We start from the raw sequence: 13,376 nt of genomic DNA, 5'->3' as shown, positions 1-13,376 counted from the left end.
AACAAGCAAAGATGAACGATGAAACAGGGAAGAAAAAGAAATCAAACAAACACAAAAAAAAACGATGTTGTTAAACGAAGAAAAACTGTCAAGCCGAGTGCGTTCTTTCGCACTTCTCATCTTCGAGGTGGTGAACGCCGCTCCCCTCCCACCCTCTTCATCGTCCAGCAGCAGACGGGCGTTGCAGCCACGGAAAGCGGCGCATGCAAAGAACAAGAACAGCACATGGAAATGCAACCACCACAGTAAGAATCTACTGCCTTCGATGAACGGTCGTCTTTCTATTCAGGTAAGCGCACCTATCTACATCCGAGTCCACATCGAGCCAGAACGAACACGAAACCAAAAACCTACGTGAAATAAGAGAACGAGCCAACTCAGCAAATTAGAGAATCCGCGGACTAAAGTTCCCGCTCGACCTGAATGTTCGCGTCTCGCAGCAAACCGTAGGCGTCCTCTAGCAACCGCTCCTGCTCCTTCACGTAACGCTCCACCTTGCGGCGCTGTGCTTCGTCCGACTCCTTCGCCAAGCGCTGCCTCGCGTTCGCATGCGAGCGCTCCAAGTACTTGATAAAGCGCCTCACCGATCCGCTGCGAAGATCGTAGTTCTGCAGTGCCGCCATCTGCGCCAGCAGCGCCAAAGCCGTCTCGATGCCGTCTGGCACCGACTGCTGGTTTGCGTCACCCGATTTGCGTACCGCGTCATCGTCCGCGACGTTCAGCATGAAGCAGGTACAGCTCGGGCCACCCAGGACAAGGTGGAACACCGTTGCGTACTCGTTGCGGGTGTGCGAGATGGCCGATTGGTACGGCAGCGGATCCTCGCCACAGGACGCAACGATGAGCGAAGAGAGGTAGATGTCCTGCTTCCCCTCCGTCTCACGGCACTGCTTCACCAGCACAAAGGCGGCCACCACGCCCTCCGTCAATCCCGCCACGGTCGTGTCATGCGTGCTGCGCGAGAGCGTGCCGGAGAGCATCTCCTCAAACTGAGCCGGGTCGGTGACCGCGTCGTACCTTAAGTTCGTCAGGCGGGGGCCGTAGATGGGCGAAGGATTCACCGCCACCTTCGTAAAGGGTGCGTCACCGTCGCGCTCGAGCAGGTCCTTCACCTTGTCGCGGTACAGGTAGCCTATCGCGCAGGTCAACTCAAAGTTATCCTGCAGCTCGCCGGCGTCGCTCGAGTTCTCCTTCAGCAGCGTGCGGACGATGCGGTTCAAGATGGACCAAACAGGTGATTCAAAACGGCTGACAGTGTTAGCCGTCTCCATGGAAAGCACCGCAGAGTTGTACCCGTGGCACGCCGCCTCCCGCACGTCGTGCACCACCGTGGAGTTGTAGTTGAAGTTGTCCTCCTCACGCACCTTCAGCTCTGTCACGTTGATCGTCTGATCTCGGTAGGTGATCGAATCGGGCGTGCTCTGCACGGCGTGATTGCTGTCACGAACCGCCTCCATCAGCACGAAGGTTTTCACCATATTGCGCTCCCGCTGAGTTGCCGGTGTCGGCTGCTGCTGCTGCGTGCTGCCCTCATCCGTCCTCACCGACGACTGCGCAGGCTTCGTCGCGTGCGCCTGCTGTGACGCTGGCGTAGACTCGTGGCTCGTGTGCTGCCGCGACACCTCCACCTCGCGTCTGTGTACCACCTGCTGTGGCTCTCGCTTCTGTGGGTGGTCCGCTGCGCGCTGGGACGTGTTGCTGGACACCGCATCGGCGGTACCACTCGCCGGCGTGGTGCGGGTCACGGTATTTGTCGGCTTACTCAATTTGTCCTCCGCGAGTGGGTCCTTGATTTGCCCCGCCACGAGGTCCGGCGGCTGCTCCGGGATCGGGCCACGCAGGTTCGAGTTGGGCCGGCTCACCGGCCGCCGGCTGCGCGGGCGTGACGTCGGTCGCGGCGCCTTCTCCTCCGACGCCTCCTTCTCCTCCAACAGACGCTGACGCTCCGCGATGGCGGCGGCGGCTCGGGCGGCCTCTTTCTCCTCCTCCGCCTTCTTCGCCTCCTCGAAGCGGCGCTTCTCCTCCTCCCGCTGGCGCTCCCGCGCCGCGAGGGCCGCCGCCCGCTGCTGTCGCGTCTCCTCGTCCATCTTGGCGATGCGCTCCTTCTTCAGCCGCTCCTCCTCTGCTTTCGCCTCACGTGCGCGACGGGTCTCCTCCTCGCGCTGCTTCTGCTGGTCCTCCTGCTGCTGCCGCTGCTTCGCGCGCTCCAGTCGGGCATGGCGGGACGCCTCCTCGCGCTGCCGCTTCTGCTCCTCGCGCGCGGCCGCCAGCGCCGCGTCCCTCTCCGGGGCCTTCAACCCGTCCGCCACCATCTCATCCTTCACCTCGTCGGCCTGCGGGAACTCCACGACGCTCATCGACGTCATGCGGCTCTGCGGGCGACTGTGCGGACGGCTGCGGGGCCGCATCGGCCGATTTGGCCCCTTCGCCGGCTCCTCCGTCTCCCTCGCCACCTCCCTCTGCGGCGGGGGCAGCTCGCGCGGCGTCGGCATTTGCTTCACCTCGGCCGGCGTGGGGGCCTTCTTCTTGGGCAGCACGTCGTCCGCCAGCAGCGGAATGTCATCCAGCGGCGGCACCTCGACCGGCTTCGCACCGCTCGGTACCACCTCGCGTGACGTCATCGTCTTGGCGGGCGGCTGCGTCTTTGGGGTCTGCTTCTGCTCCGCTTGCCGATTGCGCGGCGACTCCTGCATCGGCAGGGCTCGCGACGTGTTTTGGGAAGCCGCGTCTGCCGGCTTTGGCGGGACGGCCTGCGCAGCGGGCTTCACCTCCACCGGTTTCTTCGGTGAGGCTGGCTTCGGCTTCACCGGCTGCCGCGCACCAGCCTCCTCCCCCGCCGCGAGCTTCTTCGTGCTCGGCTCGCGGGGTGCCTGCTCGACGGCCGTCTTGGGTGGGGGGCGAGCCTCCCTGCTCTCCGCCGCGGCGGCCGCCGCCGGGGCACCGCCGTCTGGTCCCTCGCCGGCGCGGCCGACCCCGCGGTCCGTGAGAGAGACGACACCGCGGCTGCCGCCGAGGTTCATGAGCGAGCCCTCCCCGGCACCTGTGTTGTTGCGGTAGATCGAGCCGCCGTAGCCGTCCGCCCCGGCGGAGCGGTAGCTGCCCCAGTTGGAGTCGAAGCGGCGCGAGAAGTCCACGGCCGAGGCGACGCGGTCGAGGTCGCGACGGCTGGAGAAGAGCTTCGTGACGACGATGTTCTCGTTCATGTCACCCATCATCGACGCAGCGCCACCGCCGCCGCCGTAGACGCTGCCACCACCGTACATGCTGCCGTTCTGGGCGCCTTCCTGGCCTGGGCCGGCACCGCCGTACATGCTGCCGTCGCCATACCCAGCCGCCCCGCCGTAGCCGCCAGCGCCAAAGCCACCCGCGCCGTAGCCGCTGCCGTAGGCGGCTCCGTTGCCATAACCTCCGCCATTCCTGTTTGAGCCGGTGTTCTTCGCCCCTGCACCCGGGCTAATTTTGGTGGCGCCGTCGTTGCTGTACGGGTTGCTTGGTTGGTACATGGTGGGCAAAAGCAGCAGCAACGACTCGGTTGACGTGCGTTCCTGCTTTGCGTGAGACCTGCGTCACGCCAGTGTCTGACTACACCGAGAGATGGCGCGCGAGAAGAGCGTCTAAAGAGGATGGAAATAACGCCGGAAATACGACACAGCCTTTATGAAGGTAGAGAAAAAATAAACACGAATAAATAAATATATATATATATATATATATATAATGCAAATCGTGCGACAAAACAATACTGAAGAAGGAAGAGAGAGAACTATGAACGGAACGTTGAGCTGCGTTGTTTCCTTGCGTGGCTCACTGCGGCGGCTTGGGTGCGCGTGTCTCCGTGAGCGAACGCCAGGCTTCAATGGAGACCTTATTTCGCTGCACTCTGCGTAACGTATGGACACGTTGAAGAAATGAGCGAATGAAGGGAATCACAGGACGGAAGAAGAAAAAATAATAATAATTGAATGCCAGAGAGGTACAAGGAGTGAACGATGGGAGCGTGTCTCGCATCCAGGTAAAGTACTAAAGAGTATCCTCTGCTTTCTTGACGGGCTTCGGAGTGATGACAAAACAAGGGCGCAGAAGCGAGAGCGGAAATAAAAGACACGAAGAGAGAGAGGCAGGGACAACGCAAAGGCAATACATAGACAAACGATGTTGATGCACGCAGTTGAAGTCCTCGTGGTGTGTGTCTGACCGCGTGAGAAGCAAGAAACACCGTCGCCGGACGCACAACTTTTCTGCTAAGTCGAAGCGTTGGTGATTGTCACAGAACGAATAGAGGAAGAACACCACCACCAACGAAAGCAACATTGCGGAGGAGGGGCAGGATAGTGGGGTCGAGTGCTTACGATGATGCACAGGAAGGACACAGTAATACTTTTCCTTCATTGTCGTGCTGCGTTTTCTGAGCACGCGGTGAAGGGGCGAAACCGCGACGTAGAAAAACGGCCGGTACCTGCCTCCTTCTTCTGGTGTAGAAAACGCGAGGAGTGAGATGTGCAGTCTCCTGAGGGGAAGCTGCGTGGAAGAGCCGTACAAAAGGCGGCAATGCGCGCTCCGCAGCTGTTCGCTACTTCATTGTGCAGTGAAGCCGAGAGAGGGAGAGAGAACGCGCGTCGATCTTTCCTAGTTTCTCTTTTGTTGTTGCGGTTAATGATCTCTTTTCCTCTTCTTTTCTCGCTTTACTTCTACTTCGAAAGCGGCGATGCACAGACAGCGAATCAAGAAAGACACTGTTCCACTAATTACATACACACACACACACACAGAGACCAGAAAAGAAAAAACGGTGAGAACCGAAATAATACCAAAATCAGAAGTCAAACGCCAGAGCTGCGTGCGTGAAACGAAAGCGCATCCCCCTTCACGAAACGTAAACATCTTCTTCATGGGGTTTGCTACGACGGTTCTTAGGCGCAAGCTTGACAGCCGACGGAAAACAAACAAACAAAACACAACTCAGAAAAAGAGGACAAAATACACGAAGACACATAATAATAGTTTAGTACATCAGCTGGATAAAAAAAGAGAAGGGCGCCGAAACTGCAGAGACAGTCCGTCATCACCGCAGTCACTTACACGGGCTGCGCCGCGTTCGTGTGCGTTAGCATAAAGGGAACTCTTCACATGATACGATACCGAACAGTAACAACGCCACTGAAGCTTAACGAAGCTGTGCACCCCGTGCGATGATGCGCAGAACGTGAAATAACGAATTTTGAATACTAACGCACACAAAGCAGCAACACCAAAACAGATATGAAAGAGAGCACAGGAGGAGGAAAACAAAAAAAAGAGGAGGAGGAAGACTCAAAGTTCCACGTTACAGTGAAAGGCACGAAACACACACACAAGCGTATGCATCCAGAGAAACAGAAACGAGCAAGGAGTAATAATAATAATAATAGCAATAGTAATAGTAGCAACGAAAGGAGGAAAAGAAGATTCAACTGGAACATTGAATTAGAGGCGTAAAGAACGTTAAAAAAGGAAAGAAAAAAATGCCTGCCGCGCAAACAACAACAATACAAAGAAACGAAGTAAACAAGAAAAAATAAATATGCAGCACAGGTATACCACATTCCATGCACGTGACCGTAATCATCATCTTTCTCTTTCTCTTTTTTTAGGTGAGAGTTGTTTCCTTCGTTCTCTCTCTGTTTTCCTTTTTGTTGTTGTTGTACTTGCTGTCTTCGTTGCTAAACAAACAAACACCGCGGCAGTTTTCTCGTGCGTCGATAGAGACGACGTTGATTGTTTCCAGTGAACAGAGAGGCAATAAAAAAACGAGAAAACCGAAATGTACATGCACAAACAAAGCACATTCGCATGGAGGAAGAGAGAGGGGAAAAGGAAAAGAAATACCTGCGCGGTGTCTATTAGCGGTGGTGGGAACGATGTTCACATTTAATAATATTCATATATGTACATATATTTATCCGCCGTCCGCGAGCGCTTTCTCAAGGCTCTCAAGAGTCGCCGCGCTCTTACGAATCGTCGTCTTCAACTCACGCTGCTCCGAGCCTGATGGCCGGACTGGTCGGTCCAGTTCCTTCTGCGCGGCACCCGCTTGATACTTGGAGCTCTGAATGAGTCGCCGCGCAGAGCCGTTGGTTGGGCGCCGATGTAGTTTGATGGTCATGCCCACCTGCATCGACAACGTCGCCGCTGCTTCCCGGCTGGTGGGGTCGACGCTAGCAATAATTACCGTGTATGCGGGACCGCCAAAAGCGGTGGTGAAGAGGGCCAACGGGGCCACCTCCTCCTTGCGCTCGAGGGCGGCGCCCCACACGTCGGCGTTCTGTCGTGCCCCAATGCAGGTCAAACAGCTCACCACCGTGTCGCTGCAATTCGACGGTCCGTTGTGGGCGTTGAAGCTGTCGAGGACGCGCGCGTCATCATCTTCGTCGTCCGAGGAAATTACATCCGCCGCGTTGCCGCGCGCAAAGACGTCGCGTGGGGCTTCCTTGATCTGATCGGCCAGCGCCACGGCCCCCTCCTTGTGGTGGCGCACGATGCACGTCAGCACCTCCAGCACGGAGTCGTTCTCCGCCATGAGCGCCGCGTTGTCCGGCGCCACCGCCGCGGCATCTGCGAGGCGGCCCAGCACTACGTTTGCGCTGCTCTGGGCACCGGTCAGAAGGGTATTGAACTCCGCCTCGTTGCCCACCGGTTTGTACTGGACCCCGTCCAGACGACTCCCAGACAGCATCGACGTGCGCATGCGGAGTTGCGCGACGGCTGGCTCCGGCTTCAACAGGTCGATCACCTCAAAGGTCCGCTGCTGCATCGCCGGGTCCGTCACCTTCCACTCCGTCGCCTTCTCCGCCGAAACCTTCTTCACGAGGGCGATGGAGACACAGACCTCGATGGAGGAGTTGTTGCTGCTAAGGCCGCCGTTCTTGGCGTAGATGGTTTGCATCTTTTCCACGCTGGCCACCAAGTTCAGCACCAGCCGCTGCTTCGCCATCCACGCAGCGCTGTCAAAGGCGGACGTCGGCTTTGCCAGGCCCTTTGAGTCGAGGCTGAGTACTGACGCGGTGTAGCCAGCGATGACCACATCTCGCACCTTGTCTAGCAGCTGTGACGCCACGTTCGTCGAGTTCTTGCGGTGGATAACGAGCTCGTCGTGCGGAAACTCCGACACGAGCTTCGTCTCCGGGTCCGTCACGCGCAGCGTCTTACTGTGGATGCGGACGGGAAAGTCGGCGTCATCGATCACCTCCCTGCCCTCCTCGTTCGTCGTGCGACGACAACGTAGGGGAATTTCGTAGACTACCACCGTAGGACACCGGTGCCACGGCTGCTTCGGTTCTAATACGGCAGGGGCGGACGCAATAATGCTTCCCCGTGGCGGCGGAACAACTTGGCTACTTGGGGGTGCAGTTTGCGACTGCTGCTGTGGTCGCGATTCCCCAGCGAGGGCAGCAGCAGCAGATGTAGCTCCTGTGGTTGTCGTCGTCGGCGCTGACCTGTTCACGCCGCCCATACGATTAGACGCCATCGACTCCACGGGCGCGTCGGACTTAGTGCTGAATTCACCCGCGTCCGCCACAGGGGAGGCACCGCGCCGGTGCGTGCCCGGCGGGTGCTGCTTTGAAAGATGAGGGAGGGCCGGCTGCGGTCCAACTGCACCGCTCCGTGTTGTGGCTATGCTGGCGAAGCTGTACGAGCTGGCCCGCGACATCTTTTCGTATGACGCGTCGGCCGCCTCGCGCGTCGCATCGGCCTTCGGGGACAAGAGGTTGGAGGGAGGGCTGACCTCGACACTTGTCATCACACACGTCGGCAGCGTCGCCGACTCCTCAGCAGACGCATCCCTTGCCGCCCCCTCCTCACGCAGCTCTTTCCCTCGGTTCTCAATCACTTTATCCATCGCCTCTTCGCGGGCGCGGTGCTCCTCTTCGAGCCGCACCCGCTCATGCTCGCGCTGCACCAGCTTCATCTGCAGCACGGCCTCCCGCTCGTCCGGCGACAACACCGGCTCCGGCACCGCCGCCGCTGCGGAGAAGAACGACTTGCGGCGCAGAATGCCGGTGCTGCCGGAGTCGGGCAGCGGCTTGGCTGCCGCGGCAGAGTGTGCCGGGGGGATGGCGGCGGCGGCGCCGGTGGGCTTCGCCGTCGGAGACGCCTGCGCGGTGGGCTGCTGCTCGGTGGACGGCGCCGATGACGGACTCGAAGCAAAGGAGGGTCCGCCGCCCCTCGCGTTTCGCTTAAAGCTCGAGGCGCGGTTGAGGATACTGCCGCCACTGCCGTTTGCATGTGTGCCTTGTCGGGGCTGGGGGCTGGAGCGCTTTTCTTGAAGCTAGAGACGCGGTTGAGGATACTTGTCGTGCGATGCAGCGGCTCAGGGGTGGCCGCAGGACCGGCAGCGCCGTTGAAAGGTGGAACCGACGGCGGCATCGCTCCAGCTGCGACAGGGCATACCCCGTTAAGGTAACTCATGTTCTGGTTCGGGGCCATGCCAGGGACGTTAGTGCCCGGCGGACCGTAGAAAGGGCCCAGCGCCGCCACGGGTGGTGGTGGAGGCTGCTGCTGTGGGGGCGACGCAGGGCCCGAGAGCGACAGTGGCAGCGGAGAAGCCGGATTCCCGGGCGTGCCATTCGGACTCATCCGCATCTGCATCATCATCTGTTGCTGCTGCTGGAGCTGCTGCAGCTGCACAAGGTCCGGGAAGGGAAACGGAAACGGCGGCGGAGACAGCGGTCCGTTGGGGGTCATGACGCATGGTAGCTGCGGCAGATTTCGAAATGCCTGCATCATCAGCCCAAAGTCCACCCCCCGCTGCGGCGGCGGCTGCCGTGGAGGCCACGAGGCGTTCATGTTGTTCGGACTGCCCCCTGGCATCGCGCAATACGCATTTGGCTGCGGCGGCGGTGGCGGTACGTGGGAGGGAGAGAAGGCATTCGCTCCCACCGCCCTGCCAGCATTCGCGTTGTGCATCGGCGAGCTCTCCAAGCTGCCGTTCATCGTCGTGGGATTGTAGCCGTTCGCGCCACCGCCATATCCATTCGGCACGTACCCATTGGTGGGAGAGGACAAACTAATGCTACTGTTCAACGGGTAGTTGTTGTTGGGCGGCGGCATCCCGCCTCGCTGAGGCAGCGGCCCTAGCGGATGTTGATCCCCGCTAGGGAAGTGAAATCCTTTGTACCCGCCCTGCGGGCTCTCGGGAGGTCGCGAGGAGCGCTGGGAGGAGCTGCCCGACTTGAAAGGGACTTGGGAGAGATTCTTCGTGCTCTGCGCGGGGGGCATGCGTTCGTGTTTGTGGTGACCGCCGCTGTCATCACTGCCGCGATGGTCGCGGTCCGCGCTGTGCGCCGAGTGTCTTGCATTGCGGCTAAGGTCGTGCTGACATCGTGGCCTTCGCGCCTCCTCCATGCCCTCGGGCTTCGCGGATTTTCGCCGACCCATCTGCGGTTGTGTCGCCTGTGCGTCGGGTGGAAGTCCAAATATCTCCCTAAAGACCTAGGAAGTATTATAATAATAATAATATTTATAAAGTAGACCTGCTTGTCGTTGCGTGACACGCAGTCGGTAAACACAGCGTCAATGTGAGAACAAGAAGTGAAAGGAGTCAGAAGGAAACAACCAAAAAAAGCCCTTTCTGTGTAGATCTCCTTTGCGCGTGTGTGGGCGCGCGAAAACGACGTGTACGATACGAAAAGGAAGAGAACGCGCAACGAAGAAAGAAGAAGAAACGATGTTATTGGTGTATGTGTGCGTGGATCAAGTCGTTCGAGTTTTGAACTCGTTTTCCAAAAAAAAGAACATAAGCGATATCAACGTGGGGGGGGGGGGCGTAAGCTGCCGACAAATCGCTGTTGAGTGTCGAGGGAGAAACAGATCGAGTTGAAGCGGTGCCCTTGTGTCCTCTCGTCGATGTTTCGGCTCAGTTTCTCACTTACGTGGAAAGAGCCGCGCGCCAGCAGCGTACTTTACCAAGTACATGGGATCATGTTATCTTTCTTTTTATTACTATGATTCGACATCTCCGTTGTCGGGTTGTTCCGCTACACCTTGTGCACCTCCGGATGGTGCTTCAATCGCGGCGCACACCCAACGACCTAACGGAGATCGCGAGAAGAAGAAAAGAAGTGCGCTAACGGCAACGACACACGCAAAGTGCCCCTGCTGCTTCTTCTCTCCTCTTCTCTCTTCGCTGTACACATGAAGAGCTCGACGCCTCACCATCCGCAGGAAGAAAACATATATATATACACAACAGGTTGAAAAAAAGCTCCTGTCGACCACGTGGGCAGCATCTACAGAAGCAGCTCTACTCTGGGAGAGATCTGCTCCCCTCGTCTGCCTTGTCGCCGTCAGGCAGCTGCACACATCACAACTGCAAGCACCCACCGCCTGCCTCTGTGCAATACGAAAAGCACAGAAGCCCAGCAGCGATGATCGAGGCCCCCCGGAAGGACTGAAAAGCGCTGTGTGCAACGTCTTTAAGAAACGAAGAAAAAAACGGAAACACAAACAGCCACCAAAGAATGGAGGAGAGTACAAGAGAAAAACACATACGGGCGAGAGGGACACAGCGGTGAGAACGAAGGCTAGGGGTAACAAAACAAAACAAAAGAAAAAGAAAACAGAAGAGGAGAGGAGGAGAAGGCACCGTCACACGCAAAGACACATGAAAGCAACAAATTTGGAAATTCGAAATTCAAAAAAAGAGGAAAAAATAGAACTTATGGGCGACAGAGCGGCAATAACAATGTGGACACTTATTAAGGGGTCCAACTCGTGAGAAGAGATGAACCAGAAAGAAGATATAGGTGGATATATTATTTATCAGGCAGAGACAGACGCAGAACCAACCAAACAAACAATAGCTCGCGTTTGAAGAACGAAGGCGAGAGCCGAAGAAATAGAAACAAAGAAAGGGCAAGGCGACTCAAAACATCCACGCTACTTAGAAAACTCGTGCGACTTGATGCAGCAGGAAAGCAGTTCAAAGGGATTTAAAAAAAGGTAGCAACAACATCACCAAGGAAAAACAAAAACAAAATAAAACGAAGCAAACGTGGCCAAAAAAAGGGGTAACGGAGGTGGCAGTCTATTTGTTGTCTTCGGGAACCGAATCGCGGTCAAAGGGTGAGTCCCGAAACGGATGCAGAACAGAAAAAAAAAGAAGTTCAAACGTCAGAGCGTGTATATATTCTCACTCACGTAGAAGTTAAAAAAAAAAAACTAATGCAATGATGATTCTCCTGGTCTCCCACACACGCACACACAGACACACAGGAAATCGAAAAGACAAGGATAAAGCGGTGGGTTTTTCTTCTTTTGAAATTGGAGTACAATGACAACAACAATTACACAAGTTATGCAAGAACATACGGGAAGAAAGGAGGGGAGACAAGAGACGGGGATAGTACAAAGGAATAAAAACGATGACTACGGGGAATGGGGTGTAGCAATACTGCACGCAAGCAAGGAATGAGAAAGAGGTCAGCAAACGTGTCGCGCGCACTCCCACAGGAGCGCGTGCCAGTGACCAGAAAGAAAAGAAAAAACCACACCAATAACCCAGAAAAAAACCCGCTCGCTCGAACAAAACACATTGGCAGGGCGTAGCGGAGGAGTGGGAATATGCGTGGCACGTACCAGCAGCCACCCAGCAATCCTCGCAACCACCTCAGAAATAGTACCCGTTCATAAGAAGACGTGGCCGCATCACCACAAGACCACCATTGCCAAACGGCGCGGAGCTTCTGCCGCCGTACATGTTGTACTGCGGCTGGGCAGAGTTTCGTGGGGAACTCGTAGGCGGTGCGGATGGGTAAGACGGCCTCCAACTCCGCCCATTCGTCGCGTAAGGGCCGTAGCTCTGGTTCGCTCCGTAGCCGCTCAAGGCCGGCTGTTGGCAGTACATCGAGCCGAAGCCGCGGTGAGCAGGGGAGTTGCCGCCCACGACAATGGGCGCGTATTGTTGGGATGGCGGTTGCGGTTGCCGGTGCGGCGGTGGTGGCGGCTGTACCGATGGAGGGGGTGCATTTCGCTCCCCGTCGTGACTTGCGCGTTGAGCACTCAGGCGGCGTGAGCCAACGCGCCGTGGCGTAAGCGCGACGGTGCGCTGCGGACTCTCCTCCTCCTCCGTCAGAGGCGGTAGTCCGGAAAAGCTCACCTTGCGGCGCAAGGCACGAGCAGCGGCGGTGCCGCGGCGGCTGAGGGGCGTGTCGTCTTCCTCGCAGGCGATAGCGGGGGACGCGTTGGCCGAGCGAGTCGCGGTGTCGTCGTCCCCTTCGCCGTATGGATAGGCGTTCATGAAGGAAGAAGATCCAATACTGGGGGAGGAAAGGGAAGACGACGCTGCGGGGGTGAGAGAGTCACCGCCCCGGTTGCCAGGTCGGGCGTTCAGCGCATCACCAAAGCCGGCGTAGAAGCTGCCCATGTTACCGTAAAAGGAATGTTGCTGGGAGAAACTGCTGTTGCCGTACAGGCTGCCGTACATGCTGCCGAAGCCGGTGCTGCCAACACTAATGTTGCGGCTCAGCACGACGGGTCGTTGCAGCAGCGGCGAAGGAAAATGTTGTGGCACAACGATCCCCGGTAGAGAGGTGCCCGCGGGTATCGGGGCGAAGTCTGGCACGGCGGGTGAGAGGGGCGGCGCCTGCACCGACGGCCGGCGTTGCAACGGAGAACTCCGCGGAAGGCTGCTCGAAGATGCGCGGCTCCGGCCGCTACCGCGAGAAGCAAGACGGTCGGCGTAAACCGAGTCGTGCCTTAGGCATGGGGCGGTGGTGTTAGGAGCACCATCGCGGGGACCGCCTCGTCTATACATCCGGTGAAGTGTCGATCAACGCAAGTCTGCGGCGCACCGATGACGAAGAGACAAGCACACCGCAAGTGGGAAAACAGACGGTGAGGGGAGTGTCTACTTGAGATTTATTTGTGGTGCGTAGTCAGCACACGCATGTGTGCTTGTACGCGTGCAAGGACTGAATCGTTAGATCAAAACAAACAACCAAAGAATAACAGGAACAAAAAGAATAACAAGAGAGTCACGTCAATGGAGCAGGAATAGAAATAAAGTGCCGCGGTTCCCTCTTCCACCGCAGGGTGTAGCGTTAAAGGAAGAGGAGCGCGTGTCACGTTAGGTGTGAAGTTTTCGTGTTGCTGTCGTCGCCTTTTGTTACCGCGGACGAATTCACGGCTGGACGAAGAAAGCAGAACAACAATGTACTCGCCATTGGTTTGTTTTTATGACAAATATGAATAAGGAGGCAGTAGACAAGGGGAGGAGGAGGAGAGTAAGAAGAACAAAAAAAGAAAGTGAAGAGTGCGGTAATGGGCAGTACACGCTGCCACAACAGGAAATTGGGCGTTCGTTTGCCAGCTCACGGCGGCCGCTACGAACACACAGAGAT

At 57.4% G+C, this 13,376-nt stretch overlaps 3 protein-coding genes across 4 annotated transcripts; all 3 read right to left on the bottom strand.

The window, feature by feature from the left end:
- Positions 1-401: 401 nt before the first annotated feature.
- On the bottom strand, positions 402-4,243 carry ABB37_02396 (hypothetical protein; the record flags this gene model as incomplete). 2 transcript variants are annotated; one of them, XM_015799380.1, is made up of 1 exon in its annotated part: positions 402-4,243. In XM_015799380.1, the coding sequence occupies exon 1, from the start codon at positions 3,501-3,503 to the stop codon at positions 402-404; it is 3,102 nt and encodes a 1,033-aa protein (XP_015662858.1). In that variant the 5' UTR covers positions 3,504-4,243. The 2 variants fall into 2 exon arrangements, with proteins under 2 accessions (XP_015662858.1, XP_015662859.1); XM_015799381.1 differs by having other exon boundaries at positions 402-4,240.
- Positions 4,244-5,935: 1,692 nt separating this feature from the next.
- Positions 5,936-9,622, bottom strand: ABB37_02395 (hypothetical protein; the record flags this gene model as incomplete). The annotated part of the gene is made up of 1 exon (XM_015799379.1): positions 5,936-9,622. The coding sequence occupies exon 1, from the start codon at positions 7,943-7,945 to the stop codon at positions 5,936-5,938; it is 2,010 nt and encodes a 669-aa protein (XP_015662857.1). The 5' UTR covers positions 7,946-9,622.
- Positions 9,623-11,644: 2,022 nt separating this feature from the next.
- ABB37_02394 (hypothetical protein) lies at positions 11,645-12,790 on the bottom strand (the record flags this gene model as incomplete). The annotated part of the gene is made up of 1 exon (XM_015799378.1): positions 11,645-12,790. One exon carries the CDS (start codon positions 12,788-12,790, stop codon positions 11,645-11,647), a length of 1,146 nt encoding a protein of 381 aa, XP_015662856.1.
- Between the last annotated feature and the right edge of the window lie 586 nt (positions 12,791-13,376).

Source organism: Leptomonas pyrrhocoris, assembly GCF_001293395.1.
Source record: "Leptomonas pyrrhocoris isolate H10 chromosome Unknown, whole genome shotgun sequence".
Classification (NCBI taxonomy): Eukaryota; Euglenozoa; class Kinetoplastea; order Trypanosomatida; family Trypanosomatidae; genus Leptomonas; species Leptomonas pyrrhocoris.
This window is presented reverse-complemented; position numbering and strand designations above follow the sequence as displayed.